Source organism: Hippocampus zosterae, chromosome 19 (assembly GCF_025434085.1).
Source record: "Hippocampus zosterae strain Florida chromosome 19, ASM2543408v3, whole genome shotgun sequence".
Lineage (NCBI taxonomy): Eukaryota > Metazoa > Chordata > Actinopteri > Syngnathiformes > Syngnathidae > Hippocampus > Hippocampus zosterae.
In genome coordinates this window covers 1033059-1055702 of record NC_067469.1, presented here as the reverse complement: position 1 = coordinate 1055702, position 22644 = coordinate 1033059, and the positions used below count along the sequence as shown (strand labels likewise).

General features: G+C 50.0%; 4 protein-coding genes and 1 long non-coding RNA gene across 9 annotated transcripts in view; 2 read left to right on the top strand and 3 right to left on the bottom strand.

The window, feature by feature from the left end:
• Window positions 1–22644, top strand: part of cd2ap (CD2-associated protein) — a 157567-nt gene that overhangs the window by 56486 nt on the left and 78437 nt on the right. The gene's annotated exons all lie outside the window — the stretch shown is intronic.
• The window catches only part of myb (v-myb avian myeloblastosis viral oncogene homolog), a 59325-nt gene that overhangs the window by 12698 nt on the left and 23983 nt on the right, over window positions 1–22644 (top strand). For 2 of the 3 annotated variants that reach the window (XM_052052995.1, XM_052052993.1), the window contains exon 1: window positions 14256–14266. The exons of the other annotated variant lie outside the window; for it this stretch is intronic. The gene's annotated coding sequence lies outside the window, so the exon portion shown is untranslated. Of the gene's footprint in view, window positions 1–14255; window positions 14267–22644 lie in introns of those variants that run through there. 3 annotated transcript variants of the gene reach the window in all.
• On the bottom strand, window positions 141–6632 carry sgk1 (serum/glucocorticoid regulated kinase 1). Of its 3 annotated transcripts, none has more exons than XM_052052999.1 (10): window positions 5234–6632; window positions 3798–3877; window positions 3528–3603; window positions 3184–3372; window positions 2934–3065; window positions 2411–2647; window positions 1910–2005; window positions 1665–1820; window positions 1487–1576; window positions 141–1381 (listed from the first exon to the last, which is right to left on the bottom strand). In XM_052052999.1, the coding sequence occupies exons 3-10, from the start codon at window positions 3549–3551 to the stop codon at window positions 1214–1216; spliced, it is 1092 nt and encodes a 363-aa protein (XP_051908959.1). In that variant the 5' UTR covers window positions 3552–3603; window positions 3798–3877; window positions 5234–6632; the 3' UTR covers window positions 141–1213. The 3 variants fall into 3 exon arrangements, with proteins under 3 accessions (XP_051908959.1, XP_051908958.1, XP_051908957.1); XM_052052998.1 differs by having other exon boundaries at window positions 3802–3877; window positions 5234–6010; XM_052052997.1 differs by lacking the exon at window positions 5234–6632 and adding an exon at window positions 3971–5206 and having other exon boundaries at window positions 3802–3877.
• LOC127592342 (uncharacterized) lies at window positions 8678–10810 on the bottom strand. Its single transcript, XR_007960114.1, has 3 exons — window positions 10645–10810; window positions 10120–10312; window positions 8678–8999 (listed from the first exon to the last, which is right to left on the bottom strand). It is a non-coding gene; the product is annotated as an uncharacterized LOC127592342 (long non-coding RNA).
• aldh8a1 (aldehyde dehydrogenase 8 family, member A1) lies at window positions 17861–22536 on the bottom strand. The gene is made up of 7 exons (XM_052052996.1): window positions 21153–22536; window positions 20420–20567; window positions 19996–20151; window positions 19374–19523; window positions 19041–19297; window positions 18712–18873; window positions 17861–18596 (listed from the first exon to the last, which is right to left on the bottom strand). Exons 1-7 carry the CDS (start codon window positions 21297–21299, stop codon window positions 18144–18146), a joined length of 1473 nt encoding a protein of 490 aa, XP_051908956.1. The 5' UTR covers window positions 21300–22536; the 3' UTR covers window positions 17861–18143.

Genomic DNA, 22644 nt, shown 5'->3' with positions numbered 1-22644 from the left:
CCACGCTTTCCATTTCCGCTCTTCTGGCGAGCGGGCGAGACTCCAAGCGCACGCGACAACAATCTCAATTGCAACGATCAACAACGGAATCCCTTTTTAATGTCAGTTAGGCGTTGTCAAAGGAAATCTTGGAGAACACGACATAGACGCATTTACCTTTATTGGGGTCACGTCATTTGATCATTTTCTGTTCTATATCCAGTACAACTCACTCACAACCCCCCCCCCCCCCAAAAAAAAAAAAACTTAAATAGTGTTCAACAACATGACAACGGAATGTCGGCTGACACGACGTGGAAGGCAACAACGACGCGGGGGAGAAAATGACACATTCAATAAGGACAAAGTGTGTGTACTACTGTAGTACAGTTCCATGTACGAGTACACTTCATCGTCACAATTGCAATGACCGTCTTACGAGTCACTTTTGTGACCGGATTATATTCCTGCACACGTTATACTAGTGAGGCAAAACCACAAGTGGGCATTTTGGTGCTACTCGAATGCCCGCCAGGCTACACATGGCGGACGCACTGCGACCGGTGAGCGCGCACCTTCACGGCTAACGTTTACTGGCGTTATGAGGAGGTCACCGCTTGCATAGAAGGGTTACTTGGAAGACGAGACATTCTACTAGTGCTTGGCAACTTAATGCACATCCGTCATATCCAGCAAAAAAACAAAAAAAATTCACACATAAAATGGAATTTGATTCCTTGTGAGGACAAATTGGACTAAAACAATCAGGGGGATGTTAAATAATTGCAGCGTAAGGGTTTGTTCACCCCCCACCCCTTCAAAAAATAAAAAAGCCGACAGAAAATAACACGTAGGGGGCGCTGTGCTCACACCATTTCAATGATCAGTTGCCAGACGGCCATTTTGAAGGTGCCACAGCGCCCTCTAGTGTTCCGTGCAACGCGGGCATGGGAGCAGAGCCCCGCCCACCACCCCAAAAAGGCACCTTTGACGACGAACGGCCGCTCTTGTAACATTCAACTAGCTCCCAGTTTCATCCCGTGACGAACACGAAACAAATTAAAATAAAATAAAATAAGGAATGTGGAGAAACGGCGCAGGAGGGAGACGGCGATGTCCACGTGGACGAACAAATGTGTGCCTGGCGACTCAGTCGCAAACCATTTGCGGGTCCGTTGGTGCGATATTTACATACAGCAGTTTTGTTGCAAGGTGACAACGAGCGGTTTGCTTGCTAAAGGTACGAGTCCATGGAGGGGGCGTAGGAGAAGCCCACGAAGGCCTCGGACGCCTCCTTGATGCTGGCCGTCACCAGCGCGCTGTCGGGCGAGCAGCCGATGGAGTTGGGCACCGGTTCGTCCGTGAACTCGGGGTCAAAGTGCCGCAGGTCGTTGGGCCCCGTCTGGATTTTTAAAAAATTACAATCAAACTAGTACAAACGCACGTAACAAACTTGCTCCAAAAAAAAAAAAAAAAAAAGCACGGACGACGACGACCTTTTTCTTACCACGTTGGGGTTGAAGGGCGGCGTAATCTTCTTGCCGTTGAGCTCGTCCCAGTTGATGGGCGAGAAGAACACGTGGTTCTTAATTTCTATCTGTATAGACAAAAATGGACCACCAATCAGCAAACAAAAGCAAAAAAAAAATCAATAATTAAATGGTGCGGGGCCGAGCAGAACACACAAAGTCGTCGGCGCAGCCCAGCCGCTTGGTCCTGTCCTTCTGCAGGAGGCCCTCCAGGAGGTGGCGGGCGGCGTTGGAGATGTTGGGCTTGAGCTGCACGGGCTTGTTCAGGATGTTGTCGTACATCTCGGCCGTGTTGCGGCTGTAGAAGGGAGGCTGCAAAGGACACGCGGAACAGAGGCGCTTAGTGTCCCCGCCGCATGCTAACGCGCGAGAGCAACGGCGAGCGCAACGGCGAGCCTCACCAGGCCGTAGAGCATCTCGTACAAGACGGCCCCTAAGCACCACCAGTCCACCGTGCGGTCGTACGGTTCTTTGTGGAGAACCTCGGGAGCCAAATACTGCCAAAGACAAAACAAACGACGCGGTTTAGCTAGGACTGAGAAACAAAAACAAGGGATGTTGCGGGCTGGGGCCATCTTGTGGCTCGAATTTCAGATACAAGTTATTATCCCCTTTGTCCTTTTCCAAAGCACCGATTTCATAATTGGACATGCAGGTTTTGTTTTGAGGCCATTTAAAAAACGTATTCCAAATGGCGCCACTGTGGGGCGCTGTCGCGCCAAATAAGCAAAAGAAAACTGGTCAACCTTGCACTGCGGCTGGGTTAGCTCTTTTTTTTAGATGCTCACTGGATTTGAACTCCAACTTCAGTTTGGCTTGAGCAAGTTTTTGGTTGAACCATTTTTGTGGTATTACAGCGACACCCAAAAAAGCCAAAGAATTTCAGATTTTGCGGTTGTTACCTCGGGCGTGCCGCAGAAGGTGGAGGTGGTGCCGTTGGGCTCGATGTTCTCCTTGCAGAGTCCGAAGTCGGTGAGGACGACGTGGCCCTGCGAGTCCAGCAGGATGTTCTCGGGCTTGAGGTCGCGATAGACGATGTTGAGCGAGTGCAGGTAACCCAGCGCGCTGGCGATTTCGGCGGCGTAGAAGCGCGCCCGCGGCTCCAGGAAGCAGCGCTCGCGCTGCAGGTGGTAGAAGAGCTGCGCACAAACGCCAAGCTTTTTTTTAGATTCACGGCTGTGTCGTGCATTTGCTTGTTTTCAATTTTTTTTTCACGCCATTTTCTATGTAGCTTTTTAAACGAATACAATTTGAAACGCATAACATTTCATCGACTCCGATTATCCGACAATCGCGGGAAATTAACTCCGTTTGGCACGTGCGGCTAGCAGACGTGCTAATTCCTTCCACACTTCCCCTTTTGAGATGCTAGGCGAGGCGGCGTCTGGCGGGCGGGCGCTCCTTTTGGGGCGGCACGCGACTCACCTCTCCCCCGTTGATGTAGTCGAGGACGAAGTAGAGCTTGCCGGCCGTCTGGAAGGAGTAATGCAGGCCCACCAGGAAAGGATGTTTGACGTTCTTCAGCAGCACGTTCCTCTCCGACATGATGTGCTTCTCCTGAGGGGCCAAACGTGAGACGACTCAACGCTTTGTTGACGTTCGCCGTGCGTGCGCCGTCTTGCGCTTAAACGGAGATCACTTAGGATGATGATGATGATTATATTTGTCTTCTTACCTCCTTCTTCTTGAGGATGGCCTTCTTCTGTAGCACCTTGACGGCGTAGAAGCGGTCGTCGTGGCGGTGGCGGGCTAGCAGCACCTTGCCAAAGCTGCCTTTGCCGATCACCTTGAGGAAGTGGAAGTCATCGGGCTTGGCCGACGGGTTGGACGACGGGCCCAAGTTGATCTGCTGCGTCGGGCTGGGCTGTGTCAAAAAACGCGCGCCACGTTAGCTTTGCGAGACATCGCCATGGTGCTTCAACCATGCTGATGAGTGGAAATACCATCATCTGTTCTAGCCCTTGGCCAGTGTTAAGGTCAATCAGTGTAGAGAATTTTTGATGACTAAAAGAGACTCACAGGAGGGGAGGGGTTGGCATTCATCAGCTCAGCATCTTGCGGAGGACTCAGGTTCAGGATGGACTGCACCTCCACACTAAAACAAAAGCAGTTACTAAATATGTAGCCCCGCCCCCAAGAAATAAATATATATACATTTGTACTTTATATCATCCAAACTAAGCATTTATTTTAAAACATTATTTTCGTCAAATTAAAAAGATTCAAATCAAACCAAACAATGCATGAAATCAAACTGGGGAGGGAATCAAAGTGAGCCGAGAGGCGTACTGACTGCTTGCAGGTGTAGGCGTTGGTGGCGAGCCTCTGAATGAAGTCGTTCAGTCCCATCCTCCGCTGTTTCATGAAAGCTGAAAGAAAATTCAAAAGTCACGCTTGCGTTCATCCGTCGGGGGACACAAAAAAAACAACAACGATGCAGCCATCACGACGTAGCTCCGTACCGCACACAGAGGCCACAAGGCCTTTAAATCTGGAATAAGTCAAGTCGGGCTGTCCTGTCGCGCTTTTGATCGTCATGTCGGGGGGGAGCCCAAGGCACGAAGGAACTCAACAAGGACAGGTACGGAAGACGTAACTACTCCAGCTTTCAAGTTTGCCTCTGTTTATATGACGAAGCGAGAGGGAGGCGTTTCCGGGTGGGAGTGACTGAAAGCGGCGATGTCCTGGCTCCTATTGGACGAGCCTATGCCGGCATGAGCCAATCAGAGGCCTCAAAGTATGACGAGGGCGGTCACTTGGCCGCGCGCCCGCTCCGCCGTGTGATTGCGTCAAACAAAAAGAAAGCATCCCGAACGATCTATTTACACACGTTTCCCCGCAAATAATCACGTCGGAATTTCAAGAACAACGACCTCATGTGACGTAAAGAGTCTGACTGGCTGTGAAATGACCATCGAGACGACCCTAAAATGCTACAAAATGCTGACAGGTTATTGCGCCCCCGATGTGTCCGCAAATAACACGGAGCTCCCCTCGACCAATTACTGCTCAATTATAAGGGTACCGAGTGACGCAGGTTCACCCAAAATAAGAAAGAAAAGTGAGAAAGTGAGAGAGAGCGAGAGAGGGGAGGGAGGGGGTTAGAAGCAAAAAAAAAAAAAAGCGGCCGGTAGTGGAAAAGTACAGAGCCGGGGGATACACACTCGAGGGGTCTGAACTTACATGTGTTTAATGCAAAAACAACAACACACGAGTTTCATGCACCCCGCCCCCCCCCCTCAAACTGCAGCGATCATTAGGTAAGACAACTTTAGCTCTCTCTCGAGTGGATGGACCCACCGGCAGATATTGTGCGAAAGGCCACGTCGACTTTTCCTAACAATAAAAGTGAGAATTGGTGAAAATTAAGGAAAAGCAAACAAAAGAGTAATATACAGAATATAATGTCTACAGTACAGTAGAATGTCTGCACTAAAGTGCCTGTAGTTGAGAAAGTTGACATGAAGCAAAACACATTTTGCACTTAAATCGCTCCAAGATTTGGGGGCACGTTTTAAACGCTTTACTTTGTATTTAAAGCCTGCTTGGGGGGGTTCTTTACCCAAAGTAGGTTATAGCTGTACGCTTACGTAATGCCCCCCCAACCCACGTCACATTTGTACGTCTATACATCCTCCCCAAAGTTAATGATTGCTTTTTTTCCTTCGTTTTTTTGAAGCGAGACGTCGTCACGGATGTTGCGTTCAAAGGCCGTTCGTACTCACACGTCCAAGCGGTCGTTGTGTCTTTCATCGAGTCGCGGCGGTGTCGCGGGTTGCCAGTCAAGGTGGGCTCCGAGAGGTAAGCACACTAGGGGCGCATTCCTCAGCCGGGAGGATTTTCATCTGGACGCGTTTCGGTTTTTTCCCCTCCTCCCCCCTCCTCGCTTCTTTCACGTCTCGAAGGCGGAGACGGTCCGCCTTCTCTGAGACGTGCTGCGTTCAGACGCTCAGCGAAATAGTCGTAATTTGGACATGTGACGTCGCTCGGCGCAAAAGCAGGGGCTCTCCCACGCAACTTTGGGGCCAAACTTAACGGAAAGCGGTACCTTGTAGTCGCGTACAAACCGAAAATGGCCACGGTAACCGATGGGGTGGGGGGAAGTAATTTGAATAACTAATTTGAAGCCGTAGTCCTAATTGTAAAGCCCTTGTTTGAAACCCTAACCCCAGTTTTACAACTCTCATTTCAACTCCTCATTTTGTACCTTGATACTGGTTTAAAACCTTACTTTGAAACCCTAATCATAGTTAAAACCCACATTTTAAAACTCTGATTGAAACCCTAACTCTGGTTTCAAACCATTCTTGAACCCCTAATCCCTAATTGAAACCCCTACCTTGAACCCTTAACCCTAGTTTACACATTCATTGACAAAACGGGACCATGGAAAATGTGGTCGACTGGAGTTGGGGGGGGCGTGCAGCGGAAGTGTCCACATTTTAGTTGTAAATGTAGGTCAGCGCGTGTGGTGCTGTTTCAGGCTAGATATAAAAATATCTGTTTTCAAACTGTGCCAGTTTCTCATTGTGAAATTTCGAGCCTCCTCACTAGCTACAGCGTCGGCCACGCCTCCTTGCTCAAACAGCACACTGGCACGCTGAAGAGCGAGCGAGCGAGCAAAGGCTCCTGCCGGCCGGCTGACCGGGAATGAAACAACGAGCTGGTTTGAAAAAGAACAGAGCCAGTGTTTGTTAAACTGAGTGTCCAGTGGAACAACTTGTGTCATTGTGACAACGCTAACTGAGCCCCTTGTTGTCTCACAAAGACAGCGACTTAGCGAGCGAGCCACTGGAAGAGGCCCTAGCTCATCGACGCGCCACCCAAAGCAAAAACAAGAAGCCGATTGCGATTTAATGCGGTCCCCCATGAGACATGGCCCAAGGTCAAAGGTTGAATAAGCGCAGTGTCACAAGTTGGGAATTTTTTTTTTCCCTTTTGACATTTTTTTCTATGCTGCAGCAGAACATTGTCCACCTGTGTGGACGTGCCCTGACTGCCAAATCAAACACGCACACCCACGCCACACAATCAACGACATCAACAACGGGCGTTCCCATTTGCATGTCTCAACATGTTTTTTGCCCAATGCACGCACGTCCATACAAACACACACACAAACACACAATGGAATATGGACCTCCGCTTGGTGCAAATAAAAGTCACAATTAAGCTTCAATACAAAACAAGACCACTTGCGCCCAGATGTTCACACAGCCAGATAGAATCCAGCTTGTCATGTGGCTCCAAAGGCCACGCCCCTTAAAGCCATCCAAACAATTTCATGTCTGATGGCCAGTCTAAAGGGACCAATTTGGCGAGAGTCACAGATGGCGTCCAAGCTACTTTTTATTTTCTCACTCACTCTCTTTCTTTCTCTCCCTCTCTCTCTCTCACACACACACAAGGCTTTTATGTGTGTGTGTGTGTGTGTGTATTGAGCTGTCTAACTATTCCATCCTCATTCACATTCATCGCCCGACAGTTGCCATTAAACGCCGCCCCCTCCAGTCCCCGCTGGGCCAAATGACACAACAGCCACCAAAGAAATGGATGAAAATGTTCATATGAAAAGCAGTTGGGGCTGGGGGCCGACGATGATGTTTACACTGCAGTGCTAATATCCGCCGATTGGCATCGCCTCGCCGCCCTTCCTGCGCGCTCACAAACGGACCTCCCAACGTGTGTGTGAGTCACACAGGCCTGGCATCCCGAAAATTGCCGCGAGTGCTTACATAATTCGCACGCACACAAACATAGTCGCCAAGCAGAGACTGAGGAAAACATGGGAGTGGAGCTTTTGTACACTCGAAGCCTTTAAGGCGTTGGGCTGGATTGCATCATATGTGAGTGAAGAGTTCGCCATTTTTTAAAAAAATCATTCCACTGGGGAGCACAGCTCTTGGGAGGCGGGCACGCACACACATGACCATGCGTGTCAAGACTAGCAGGCCACATTGAAATGAAATGAAAGAGCTTGTTTTGATTGTTAGCTTGATTGTTGTATCTTGCTGAATCATTTGCAAACCAAACAAGCGGGAGAGGTCAACATGCTCAGATGAAACAGCCAACACTCATACTACTACAAGCACTGTCTGATTACGTTGCGGATCAAACGGAGTCTTTTTTTGGGGGGGGGGGGCGCGGGTATGAAACGTTTGCTTGTGTGAAGACCTGAACTGCAAACTCCAAAGATGACACAGCAGCAGGAATGGTGAAAGGAGACAACAGCCGTCTTATTAGCAGTGGACTTACGTTGTCGCCGGGGCAACAGTAGCTGTCTGGCTCCGACTCGTTGTGGTAGTAAAGGTCCACGGCCTGCTGGGAAACATTTGGTTTCAACTCAATGCAAGACACATGACAGAGAACCTCTGCTGCCTTTGCTCCTCTTGCAGTATCTCCAAACTATTTAGCTAACTAGCTAGCTAGCTAACATATATATAAATATATATATATACATATACACACACACATATAAATGTGTGAAGGCCCTTTTATCGAAATCGGCAACCATGTCCAAGACTTTTAGGGGCGGGGTTAAAATTGCCCCCAGATGTAAGGATTCCTGAGAGGGTGGCTTGCTTTTGTATCACCCCCAAACTTTGCAAATCAAAAAAACAGCACGCCTCAAGAAAGATGGACTTCTTTCTTGTGCTTGCGGTATGAGGTTATTAAAAATCAAGTCGTCCAGTGGCTTTCTCACGGGTTGAGGGTGACAACTTCTTGGCTCCTCACCAACGTGAAGCCCCCCCCCTTTGCAAACGACGCCGCACCCTAAACCGGCACTTGGCAAAAGACCCCCCCAGACGCCTCACTGCCCCACTTTTTCCCCCCGTTACCGATGTGCTTTAATTAAGCTGCGTTGCCAGGACGATACCGCCAGCAGCGACCCCACGACGCCCCCCCCGGACCCCATGCCGGTGCCATGTAATCTGATGAGCACAACATCTGTTTCTGTGAGCGTTTCTCTGGCGCTGCACTTGATCCGGATTTATTTGGAGAAGGTGAGTCATCGCAACCACAAAACGGACACCTTTTCATGTGAAATGGTGTCAGGAACGAAGGTGACTTGATTCAGATTAAGATGTCCTTTATTTTGTCCCGCAATGGCGAAATCAGAATTCAGAAAGGAAACGCTGGGTAGGGAGAGGGGAAAAAAATCCCACGCTCGAACTATCCTCTCCATGAAGAGAATCATTTCATATTAAGTTGAAATCCAATCAAGCGAAAATATTTGAATTATTGTGACTCTTCCTCTCATATGCTGACTTTCCAAACGGTAACAAAGTGGAACAACTCCTGCGTGCGTTGTCGCAGATGCCAGCATCGTCCAGCACGTAGCCGATGTAGGGCCCGCTGCACGCGGCGCACTCCAGCATGATAGGGCTGGCCACAAAGGGGGGCGTGGCCTGGACGCCGGCCCCCCAAGACCCGTCGCCGCCGTCCTTCGACTTGCCGTGGCGGGCCCGAGAGCGTCTTCCACTTCCTCACCTGCAAAACGACATCCGTGTTGGTGCGTTGACACGTGAATACGGACGGACTCATTTTCCACATTGAAATGAATAATGAAAATACGTTGCATCATCACCGCTCTCGCTTCAAGGTGAAAAGAAAAAGAGAGTTTCCGATGTTTGAAATCGCGCTCGACGCCGTTTGCGTGTCCGTCGCGCTCCTTTTCAGCTGGTTTTCGGTTCCGCGGAACCTCGCAACGCGCCGTCGTCTCCTCCCGTTGCGCAAAAGTGCATAAACAGAGAGAAGGATCGACATGACACAGATCCTATTTATCCTCTGCGGGGAGGCCGAGCGGGACGTCTCGCTTGGCCCGGCGTCGCCACGGCAACCCGCTTGCGCGCTCTGTACATCATGGGAAGATTTGGGGGTGACTCAAATATGAGGACATCTTTGTTTCGATGAGCTCTTTCCCCGAGCCGAGCGAGCATAAAACGCCACATCAGGCTATTGTTCATTCATTCATCTTCCGAGCCGCTTGATCCTCACTAGGGTCGCGGGGGTGCGGGAGCCTATCCCAGCTGTCTTCGGGCAGTAGGCGGGGACACCCTGAATCGGTTGCCAGCCAATCACAGGGCACCAACCATTCGCACTCACACTCACACCTAGGGACAATTTAGAGTGTTCAATCAGCCTGCCACGCATGTTTTTGGAATGTGGGAGGAAACCGGAGCACCCGGAGAAAACCCACGCAGGCCGGGGAGAACATGCAAACTCCACACAGGGAGGCCGGAGCTGGAATCGAACCTGGTACCTCTGCACTGTGAAGCCCACGTGCTAACCACTGGACTACCGGGCCGCCTGGCTATTGTTTAGGGCGGAAATAAAGTGCGCGCGTGCGCTTGGGTGTTATTGCCTACTTGAGTGTGTGTTGGCACAGAATGTCTCGTTCTGACATAACGCGGCCACGAAATATGTTGGGTAAGACTGCGCAGGTCCACACAAGTACAATTTTAGTCGACTAAAATAAAGACGCACGCGACCCACATTCAGACAGCTTTCTCATCGTATGAAACAACAAGAGGGAACGTCCGCCGTTGTTGCCGTGCCCACGCCAACTCATTCCGAGACGCGTTGTACTCACGGTGCCGAGGCGGCTCACCTTGCAGCTTTGGCTCTTACGGCAACTTTCCGCGTAAGGCGTGCCGCCGTCGCCGTACAGCGAGCGGCACGAAGGCCGAGCGGGGGTAGCGCGCCCCCCCCTCGGCCGGCGGGCACCTGGCGCATGGGTACGGCGGACATTTGCCCTGCGCCTTCTCCGCGCTCACTTTGGGGTTACGCATCCATCGACGCACCTTGGTGGTGGACGGAAGGGATGCAAATGTGTTGGCAAGTCAAGCGCCCCAGAGCCCAAATTGACCTACTTTTTGTGTTTTATGCAATATGTGGACCACTTCAAATTGTTTTTTTTTTTGGGGGGGGGGCTTATGTCTTTGTCTCACGCTGCAGCGCAAAAGAGCCATCCTTCCAAAAACCGATGATGTCATTGGCGGTTGATTTATTCAGCCAACAGACACTTGTGGTGCGCAGTAAAACACAGACGGGGAGGGCGGGGGGCGGGGGGGGGGGCACTCTTCTAAGGCAGCGACATCATCTTTGTGGCGCGTGTGCGTCATTCCAACCTCACCTTCCTCTTGACAAACTGAAAGGCTGAGCACTTCTTGAAGGAGAACGCCGCCTTCTCTCCCCCTCCCGCTCCTCGTCGTCCGCCGTTCACCAGCTTCATGGCCGACACCGGCACCCCGCTTGCCTCCGTAGAGCCCAGTGTGACGGATGGGGGGTGCGGGGGGGGGGGGGGGGGTGTCAAGGGCAGCGGGGGGGGGTGGGCTGCTGCTGGCAAGCAAAAGAAAAGGCGCAGGCTTGTTAGACTTGGGGATGTCGACAGGGCAGGATGCGAAGGAGCGAGGAGGATGAGGAGATGAAAAGCGAGAGAGAGTGCGCGAGGAGCGAGGGAGGCGGGACGCGTGTGTACCTCCAAAAATATTTCACAAGACCACGTTTGCAAGCTTTCTCCTCGACTGGAAGACGTTTGACATTTGCGATGCGCGAACTCAGAAACGTTCACTTCTTGCTTTTTCCGTTTTTGTTGTTGTGGTTTTTTTTGTCCCGATCAGCATAGTTTTTTAGTAGAAGATAAAGATTGGGCTCATCGCCATGGAAAGAAAAGATTTCCGGGAGTGAATGGCAAACGACACAAAATAAAGATGTTCAACCCCGGCCACGTTTCTTAGTTGCACATTTGAAATAATTTTGCTGCCCAAAGGATTTTCTCAGTCTAGTTTTTGTTGTCTTTGAGTTTGAGGCATCACAAAAGCAAAAAAAAAAGCCCCCGTGTCAGAATCACGGTTCTTCTTTTGCACAGAAACCAAACAAACCAACCAAACTAAACTTGAACTGTTCACCAACTCTGCTTGGACAAAAAACAAAAACAAAACAAAAAAAATGGCGGACAGGAACATGAGCTTCGCAATCACCCCAACACCCGTCGTAATGACAACGCTAGCGATGCGAGATTTCGTAATGTAGCGCCTCCGTCTGGGTTGCCTTTCTTACCCTTGACGGCAAACGGGGCTGTGGCCGAGATGCGTTTACATCCGAGGGCTTGCCTCCGGGTCACGGGTGGCGTTCCCCAAATGCGTCCAACCGAGCTGAGGCCGTTCGGTTTTGGCCGCGGGGTTTCGAGTGGACACAAACGAAGCGCGAGCGCATGACGACGCCGAGTGCGCGTCCTGCCGCGGCCGCGCCACTTTATCAATGGATGCGCTCCGCAGTGACGCCCGTTTTCTTCCTCGCTCTCTCTCCCTCTCATCAGCATCTTGCGAGGCCCCCCTCCCGCACCCCTTCCATTATCACCACGCCCCCCACCCCCACCCACCCCCCCTCTGTCCTTCCTTGTCTCAGTCCCCATTTCTGTCAATGGAGGCTCCGGTGCGGTGGGAAATCACCTTCCTTGGCCACTATGCAAATCCTGGATTTTGGCCTCTTTTAGTGTCGCTTCTCCTACCGTCTTCTTGGGCCAAACAAACAAAATAAAGAAATACAAATAAAAAAGAGAGGCCAATTTAGCCGTTAGCATTCACATTAGCCCCAATGATGGAGTGCTTTGAGAGGAGCGACATCATCCTCTTCTCGCTGGAGCTGAAAGCACATCTCAATCTAACCGAGAGCATCAATTATTCTGTGATCTGGAGCTAAAAGACGCTCCGCTGCGCCTCGGAATTCCAAATGAAGGGGGGCCATAAATAATTTATGGCATTGTTTCTTAAAGGCTTCGCGGCGCCCGCTGATAAATCTCTTCCTATACAGACGCAGTCAAAGTTTCACGGGCGCCCAGTCCCTTTCTAAACAAACCTCGAAGCACGCAAAAGGGGGGGGGGGTGGATGCATCGCAAGCGTTTTAAGAAATTTTAATGAGGAAAGCCAAGAGGGGCTTCCTTTCTGGCAGCGGTGTGATGGTCCACGAGTGATTTACGCCGTACTCTTATTTTTATGCGTGTTGGAAATAACGTCTTGGGTTTTCGTGCCAGGGCTGGCTGGCTAGCTCGCTAAAGTCGCGCAATTTGAGTCAAATGTTGCAGAAAACTGAAATGTGTGGAAAACTGTCAGTTGTCCGTTTTTGCAGTTTCCGTCAGCAGTATTCTGGATGGATCTACTGCAAATGAATCTGTGAATTCGCTTTGGAGGCTTTTTAGTTCACGATTGCCATCGATTGGCGATCCCAATCAGCAACACAGAGCGGCAGCTGCCATTTTTTGGTGTTTGTTTTGTTTTTTTAACCAACGCACCCAATGACGTAACACCCTGGCGCCTTGTTAATCAGCAAGTCGCACTTACATAACGCGACTTGCTTGGCATTTCCACCAGGGCTCAACGCTCCCCCCCCCCCCCCCCCCCCCCCCCCCCCCCCCCCCCCCCCCCCCCCCCCCCCCACTTCGCGTGACTCCCTCATGTCTTGGGCGGCAGTACGGGCCCTTTCCTGTCAATCACCTGACCAGCGCGTGGCGTTCGTTCCGGCACATAGCTGCTCTCTCGCGATTGCGCAATATTTGCTCCAAATCTTTCAACATCTTTTAAAATGGCGTCACGCCGTCACGTACGGAACTTTCGGTCATTTTTTCATTCCGTCTTGCTTGAGCGAGTTCGGCGCAGTTCCTTGTCAGCGGCTCGGCCGCTTGCCCTTCTCGGTCAATCTGATTTGGAAATGAACCGCTGTACAAAACGGAGCCGTTGCGTTCGCCGCCACCGTATCTCGTCCTATCAGCGACGATGACCGTAAAGACGTCTCGGGCGACTGGACTCTCACCGCCTTGTGACTTGTCGGTTTGTTTGTTTAACGGATGGGGCAACGCAATGGGCCATACGAAGGAAGCGGGCCGACTCGTGACATACCTGGCCGGGCTCGGAATGCGGTGACGCCAAGTTCTCATTGTCAAGACACGCATTCCGCAAGCCAAGAATGCGGGGTGGTGACTTCATCGCGCGGGAGAAGGAAGACGGAAGACCCCCCACCGCCCTCCCGCACCCCCCTCCACTTTGGGTTGACCTTTTCAGGAATACACTCTTTCTTGAACAGCTGACTGACGGGGACCGGCTTGGGACTTTACCTCACACAAAAGAAGAAGAGAATGCGGATGTGGCGTGAAGGCCATTCGGTCTTATCGTCTCGTCATCTCGTCAGGGAGCTCAGGCGAATTCTCGTAGAGGGGCACTGCCATTGGATGCGTCTCCCTTTCATTAAAAACCAAACAAAAGGTTCAAACGGCGGTCATGGAGGCAAAAAACGTGAACATTGAGATTTGCTCTGCCATTGAATTCAACTTCAATTGATAATGGCATTTCATTGTTTGATGCAATGAAATCGCCATCCCCACTCGGGAGTTGCCTTTGTTGTCGAGGCTTGCGAGTTTGCTAGCGCGATCCCGTGCGGACACGGATCATCTTCAAATCTCGATTGTTGCAAACGGACATTTTGCCATCCAAAAATGCACAAATGTGTTTGCTTGGTCCACAAGTATCAGAGGGAATCGCTCATCCCCCCCCCACCCCCCCCGCCCGGACCCCTCCCGCGGCATGCGCTCCAAGTGGAAAATCCACCCGAGCTGTCGCCCCCCCCCCATTGGAGCAGCTCGGCGAATCTCCGCTGCGCGCGGGAACAATGGGAAGCGGAGACTTCTGAGAAGCCAGTGTTGGCGATGCCGCGCCGATAAGAAAGTCTGCGGGAGCCGCACTATTTACAGACGAGCCGGCACGGGCGCTTTGTCCCCCCCCCCCAACCGCCCCGCGGATGTCAATCGTTTCCCTTTTCTTTGTGGCACAAAACTCTTTGTTTGGTTGGACCCTTACGGCTCTGCTGGGACACTAAACGTGCCGCGATGACATCTACACAGTGGTACAGTCCAGTCGAGAATTCTTCCAAAAGAAGGCCCCTTGACCTTTGCTGTCAAACCTAACATCAAACAAAAAGCAATTACATGTTGCTTATTTCAAGCAACCTAACAAATGTGCCTTAGAAATGCCCCCCCGCTAGCTTCACGCGAGCACATAGCGGAACGCGCCATTGACAGGTCAACGTATAGCATCGCTTTGGCTAACACATTTTTGAAGTTCGGGGATATTTGAACACCAACGGTGCCCCCCCCCCCCCCCCCCCCCCCCGCATTATGTACATTTTGAAGAGTCACCGTCAACAAACGTAGCGTGGCAACTTAGATGCGGAGCACCACTTTTGTGGCTAGCCAGCTACACAGGGACAAGCTAAAGAGCGGCAAGATAATAATAATAATAATAATAATAATACATTTTATTTATAAGCGCTCGTGACACATTGTGGGCACCGACCTGCCAGATGTTCATTGTCTGGTGGTGGACACCCAAAGCCTACTTGTGTCCTTTCTTGTCCACTTCCTGCACAGGGAGGGCAGCTGCTTCCTGGCGCCACGGCGATGAACAGACCGTCGCCTGCCCGGGGGGGGGGGGGGGGGGGGGGTGCTGACGCCGCAACTAAGAGGAGACACAACAGATGAACTTGGAATAAGAATTGGAGTCCCCCAAAAAAATCCAAAAAATAGAAAAAACAGAGATCATATGGTTGCGGAAGTGTGCACACCCTCTCACAAGTAGGGATCTCCGCGATCGGAATGAACCAAACACTTTCGACGTCATACCGAAGGACACAACAGTGCTCTCTAACCTGCCATGTGATTTGTGCGTTTTTAAGAGCATGTAACACCACCATCGACTTTCTTTTTTTTTCTCCTCCACTCGCGGCAAGAATTGTGATGACCTCACGGATGCAGGAGGAAAGCCGGCAGAGAGCGCAAGAGGAAGCACATCAAAGACTCTGGGAGAAAAGAGGAGAAAAAAAAAAGATGAAGCGAGATGGAAGATGAAGGGAGTAAGCGTGTCTCCAAAAGAGCATTGCTGATGAGCTCGACTGGGGCGCCGCGGGGAGCTTGGCCTGCTTTCGCTTATAATCCACACACACACACACATTCGGAAGGTCTGCTGTGTGCTTCCATCCTCCATGACTATCAAATGACTAAAATCTGAGCATGTGGATACTTTGACTCCGTATTTCCACGAAACAAACAAATAAAAAAAGGACATTTCTGAAACTTTGATATCTAAAGAACATGCAAGAGAGATTTCATGAAAAGTTTTGTCACGTGATCCACAAGGTCAAATGGGAGGTCAAAAGGTGCAGTGACTAAAAAATTCACCAATCTTGGAAAGGATCACCGATTTGGAAATCCTTGTGGAATTCCCTTTGCGATAAGAGCGTTTTCGAGGAAACTGACCGAGTAGTTCCTGAGATATTGAGGGTACAAAAAAAATGGAAGACAGCCACGGGCCTTTTTGCCGAGCTTATTAAAATTTGGTGGGTCATAGCAAAAGCAAAAGTGCACCGCCGTCAAGTCGCCAAAAAGAGCAAAGGGAAGAAGATGGCTGCTGCGGCAAACTGGACACTGTGGACTGAGTTTTGCATTTTTATTTCCACTTCAAATTTTCGATACAACGCAAGGGAAACATTGTGTTAAAAAAAGGGGGGGGGCTGCGAATGTTGCGCTGCCGGGTCCCCTCCTTTCATGCCGTATTGTACAAGGAGAACAATGGGCGAGATGGTCGCGATCCACTCGCGCGCTTCCCGTGCGGTGCCTCGTTGTCTGCGGCCACGACTGTCCAGCGAGTGCCGCTGCGGCGGGGCGGGGCGGGACGGGGCGGGACGCACGGGATCAGGAAGGAAAGGCCGCGGCGTGCACGCACACGCTTACATTTTGCTATTTGCAGAAGCTCCCTGCACCTTTGGCCTGAGGCCAAATGTGGCACACAGCGCCCGAGTCATTAGCGGGAGGATGAACTTAGGCTGGACATCCCCGACGTCTTCCCGGATGCTAACTCGGCATCCCTGACATCCGGCCGGCGCCAAATTTATAATAAGCGGAATCATTCTGAGACGTTTGATGGAGTTCTCCTGAATTGTGAGCAATTGTGGGCCGCATTCCAAGTATGACGGGTAGTCGTAACACGAAACACACTAAACACGTTTCAATTGATCCACGAAAACGGCCAAATACCACAAAAACGCTAACAGGCTAACGATGAAGGTTTTTGTTTGTTTCCCCCCCACCCTTGCCGTCACATGATGTGGCAGGCAGGTCAGTGACTTTCGTGCGTAGAGAGCCACGTTGTTTGCAGGGGGGGCTCGCAAGAAACCGGCCAATAGGATGTGGAGGCGTGGTGGCCTAGCTGACATCAATGGATGGTGGTCGTCATACATTTTTCTTGAAAGAGCAAGAATTTTCCTTTCAAAAAAATGTTATTTTCAAATGCTAAATTTTGTCACCACAGATTTCACTACGTAGTGGTCCTAAAATGTTCATAAAATGATACATTTGGACTCAAACTTACTTCTGTTTTAAATGTTGCCCTAAAAAACGCCATTGTGGGCATTTTGCCCTGCAGGTGAAGGGGCTCAGTGAACATATGCTGTTATTAGGACACGTGTGAATTCCTTGTTGGACCTCAGAAAAGGTTTCAAGAGAACAATCTCAACAAGTCTGCACCCGAGTGGGGGGGGGGGGGGGGAAGTCACGTGTTGTGTATTTTTCCTTTTTTTTTGTTGCACGTGTGTTTCATTCAGTGTTCAGACTTGTTGAGCTTCTTGTCAACAAAACGTTCAGTATGTGGGCCACAGCAAAAGCGGGTAACTCCAGGTTACTTCCCTTCATGCGCACGCAGTTACGATTTTCTGGGATGACCTCGGGGAAACGCTGCCGTCATATTTGAGCAAATTGCTCTCATTTGGGTCAAACGTGAGGTTGGGTCAACCCCGGCTGACTTTGGGCTGGAGGTGGCTGCCAGTGGCTTCATGCTCACATATAATGGAAAAAAATGATTGACAGGCAAGGGAATCCACGGAGCAGCGTTGGAACACTTTGCGATATAGATATTCACTTGACTGTACGCAAAAAGCAGAAGGGGAACACGGTGACGTGGGAAAAGGGAGCAAAGTCTTCCTGCCCGCTCGCCTGTAATTATCATAAATTCGTTACCTGGCAGCCAACAGGCCTTTTTTTTTTTTTGGCTCCCAGCAGTAGAATTAATCTCATTCATGTTGACATCACGTCTGATTACAGAATGACATAACCTCCCAATCAGATATGGTTTATTGAATGAATTGACCGGCCCTAATATTAGGTACAGCTAGACAAACACATGGTCATCGTGCCACCTAGTGGTGTACAAGTGTACAGCGCATTGACAAATCTTTTTCAAGTGGGCTTACTTGGATAATACGATGGCCATTCTAATACCGTGACAGAAAATAATTCTCATATTTGGACTTTGTTTTCATCAAAAGTCTTTATTTTGTTTACTATCATTTGACTTCCTTCCTGTAAAATTGTGTGCTTTGTTTTTCTCAAATTTTAGCTTTGTGTCAAACTGGAATGCTTGCTCTCATCGTAGAATGAGCCTAATGCTTCATGGTAATTTGTTGGGATCTGGGGGGTGGGGGGGCAAACATTGGAAGCAAAACCTCACGAACTCTCTGGGAATACGGAAAGGAGCTGAACAAAGACAAAGAAAAATGCGGTCGCCACACCTGATCTCCTTCCGCAAGGCCTTTCAGTATTGGACGGCGACGGTCTTGACCTCTGTGAAGAAGTGGTAGGAATCCTTTCCACCTTCCCTGCCCACGCCCGAGCTCTTCATGCCTCCGAACGGCAGCTTGAGATCGCGGACCAGCCAGCAGTTGGCCCACACCAAGCCCGCCTGAAGCCCGGCCGCCACACGGTGCACCTTGGCCACGTCGCGGGACCACACGGTGGCCGCCAGGCCGTAGCGCACGCCGTTGGCCAGGGCCAGCGCCTGGTCCTCGCCGTCAAAGGGGAGGACGCAGGTGACCGGCCCGAAGAGCTCCTCCTGCATGACGCGGGAGTCCTGCGGGACGCCTGAGATGACGGTGGGGCCCATGAAGTAGCCGCCGACGTTGCTCTCCGGAAGCTCCAGCGTGTCCACGCCTTCGCCGCAGTGCACCGTGGCGCCCTGCGACTTGGCCAGCGCCACAAAGCCACGCACCTGAATGAGGAAGACACGTAGGCGGACATGCAAGGGCCCAAAATCCTGATCGGTTACTAATTTGATAGGAAAAACAAAAAAATGTTTTTTAATATCCTCAGAGTGTATTTTGCACCTTTTCCAAGTGCTCCTTGCTGATAAGTGCGCCATTGCTGTTGGCAGGGTCCAAAGGTACCCCCGTCTTCCACTTCCTGGCGGCGGCCACAAACCTCTCCAAGAACGTCTCATAAACACCACTTTCCACATAAATCCGACTGGTGCACAAGCAGATCTCCCCCTAGACATACAATTGATTTGATAAACGGGTCACTTGATTCCTCACACAAGTAAAATGACAGCAGATCATTATTTAGGTTTTTTTTTTGTATGTGACCTTGCTCTAAATACAGTTGAGTTAAGACTTGTGATGTGATTTTTGCCAGTTCCAAAATGTATTTTCCTCACCTGGTTGGAGAAGCTGGAGCGGACGGTGGTCTCGATGCAGCGCTCCAGATCGGCGTCGGCGAATATCACAGCGGGGTTCTTGCCGCCGAGCTCCAACGACAGCTTCTTACAGTAAGGGGCGCTGCGCTCGGTGATAACGCGGGCTGTGGCCGTAGAGCCCGTGAAGGAGATCAGGGGGACGTCGGGGTGGCCCACCAGGGCGTCTCCCGCCCGGGCGCCCGTGCCGAATACGATGTTGACCACGCCTGGGGGAACGCCTGGATGACCAAGCGGAATGTTCAAATTCACATCAAGTAACAAGCCCCCCCTCTCTCCATCGCGATGCGGCCCTACCAGCCTGCTGCATGAGCTTGCACATCATCCAGGCTGTCACTGAGGTCATCTCGCTAGGTTTGGCGACCACCGTGTTGCCCGTGGCGATGGCGGGTGCGATCTTCCACGTCAGCAGATACAACGGAAGATTCCAGGGGCTGATCAGACCGGCTACAGAAACAATCACCACAATGGGGTGCTCAAACAACAAGCTTTTGTGTTATTTTTAAAAAATAGCACTTTATGAGTCATGTGGTAAACGACATAAAATGTATGCAGACAAAAATGAAGACCAGCTTCCAACTTCTCAGTAAGCTGCTGTTCGTTGTGGTGGCAGCAAAGTACCACTTTCCTGACGAAAGAAAAATCCTGCCTCGTATATTTACTTGGCACCAAGCTGCCACAAGATGGCGACAAAGCGATGCTTTAATATACATAATTTTTTTAATGACAGAATATGCAGAAAATGCAATAAAAAAAGGAAATAAATCAGTTAATAGGTCGATTTGCAGGAAACACTGCACTGTAAATGTTCCAAAATTTTGGCTCAAACCCCCCCCCCCCGCCATCCCAAAAATCAGCTTATCCAACACAAACATCCTGAAAGTTCCGAGCCCAGCGAGTCCCCTCAGGTGTATCTTACCAACCCCCACGGGGCAGCGCACGGTGTAGTTGAGGCAGCCCATGTGGTCCATCTGGCTGCAGTCGGTGGTGTGGTGGAGCACCGACGAGGCGAAGAAGCGGAAGTTGTACGCAGATCGGGGAATGTCCACGGTCCGCGCAAACGTCAGCGTCTTACCTGGGAAATGTTGCAGCAGGACAGGACAAAATGGAGAGCACAAGGAAAAATGGATTCAAATGTACTCCAATCTCACTCCACATCAACCGAGGCGTACTACAAGATTGCGTGCTTGGCAACTTCCTCGTCTGTCGTCATTTGAAGTCACATTTTTTTTTTCTTTGACATTGTTTGGCGACATTCTTGTTCTAACTCATTCTAGTTTGGCATATCAAGAAAACAATGTACCTTTCAGAACCACCCTCAAATCTGCCGGCGCTCCCCTCACCTTGGTCTTTGGACTCAGCCAGCGCCAAGTCCTCCAGATGGGTATCGATCAGGTCGGCCATCTTGTTGAGGACTTGAGCCCTCTGCTCTGGACTTCGAGCGGCCCAGCCTGGGAAGGCCTCCTTGGCCGCAGCCACCGCCGCCTCCACCTGCAGAACATCATAAAACGACACAATTTTGGTTTTAATTCATGAATGAAGACCTTTGGGAATGGGCCACTAATCTGTATCTTCTACTCTAAACCTGTGCTTATCTCAAATTCAAAGTGATGCAATGCCACCATGTTGGGATGATTTCAAGTCATCAATGAACCTGGCATGTACGTTTTGGGGAATTTAGGAGGAAGTCGGTGCACCTAATCTTGCAAATTTGGTTTCGGGGCATTCTACTTTGACATCTCCATTGAAATTTTTGAGCCCGTGCTGCTGAATTGAGGGCAGGCGAGTACGTCCGATAGAGTGGCGATTTTAAGCTCGAAATATGAAGCCAAGAGTCTTTTAAGTCTTGCGCGTGGATGCTTTTAATGATTTACTCGCCGCTGGACTCTGCAAAGAGCAAAGGTTCTTGTCGATTTGGTGTCAGTCCCATATGAGATTATTCGATGAATGTGATTCATCAGACTTTGGCAGTTCTGTTCAAGTCGGCATCAAGGCCGAACTCCAATGCGCCAATTTGAAAAGCAGAAAATGATGCAGACTGTAATCGGTTCAAAGGATAACGGATCAACATTGTACCTCTCGCTCGCCGCTGTCGGGCACTTTGCAGTACACTTGCCCCGTGGACGGGTCATACGAGTCAATGTAACTCTGGCACGTGACAAACTTCCCTCCGATGAAGTTCTCCAGGACCAAAAAGGTGCTTGCCTCCATGCTGCTTTGCATTCCTGACGGGAAGTACAAAGAGAAGCTGAAATTGAGAATTAAACCTGCCAGCGTGCAAACCGATGCTAGTCGGGACGACACGGCACTCCCCACTGCTCAACTTCGGCTCTCACACACACACGACAGGAAAACACAGATGTGCACAGGAAGCGTGCGCATGTTTGGGGGGGGGGGGGTGCCCACGCGCATGGCCTTTTTATACTTTTGGTACCAAAATAAAGAAAACGCTGAGAATGATGTAAGGTACACCCCCCCACACACCACCACAATAATTATTGTGGCAAAGACAGACATTTTAAATAAGCATTAGGATTATGGGACACTTCACAATGAAATTGAATGTGGAAAAAAAGACGAGGACAAACCAGGAAGTTGGAAAACTAAAGAAATTTCTTTCAGAAGATTAGGAAGTTGAAATGAGACAAAAAAGGCATGACATTGAAAGACATGTTTTGTAAGAGACCTATTTTCAAATTTTATAAATATTTTCCAGTCTCTCTCTCTCTATATATATATAAATCAGCATGTATTGTATTGTATATATATATAAATACATTATTTTTTCCTCTTCTTTTCTCAGTGTCTGCCCCCTCCATGGGTATAAACGGGTGGATGGGAATGCCGCGTTTCGACTCGTTGGGCCACCGAGAAGATATTATTCTAAACAAACATTTGAAGTTGACTTAACACATCTCAATGTTAACAGCATGACTTCTGAACCTTTGTCTTATCTTTTGATCGGAAAGACAAATGTCTCCAATATACAGTTAAAAAAAAAAAAGGGGTGGGGGGGGGGGGATTAATGAACTATTGGGTCATCCAAACCCCTCCGCTATGCTAAGGCGGGAGTTTGCAAAGTCTATTTTCTTTTGCTCTCAAGGGAACACACCATGACTAATCTCGACACACACACACACACACACAGGCAGGCATAATTAAGAGGCCAGATCATCGCTGGCGGTATTTGTGTCGCCCGGCTCTCTCCAAATGAGGCCCCGAGCTACAAGTGTCGCAAAGCAAAATATTTGCTGACGGATTCGTAAGACAACACAGTAGTATCAACATTAACATTCAAAGGAACAACTCTGGCACGACCTGAAAGATATTATGAATCCATTGGATTGAGACTGTTGTACATGTTGGCGCATTATCAGTGCACCGTAGTAAATTTGACTCACTGTTTTGTTGACTTGCTTGCTCCCGTGTTCACTTTTCCAACAAATTAGTTACCTTTTCCTAGCAAAGTTCCAAAAAGTATTTGACATTTCTACTTATTGCTATCAATTTAACAATGACCGTCTATAGAACCAATGTTCAAGATTTTTTTTGGGGGGGGTTGGGGGGG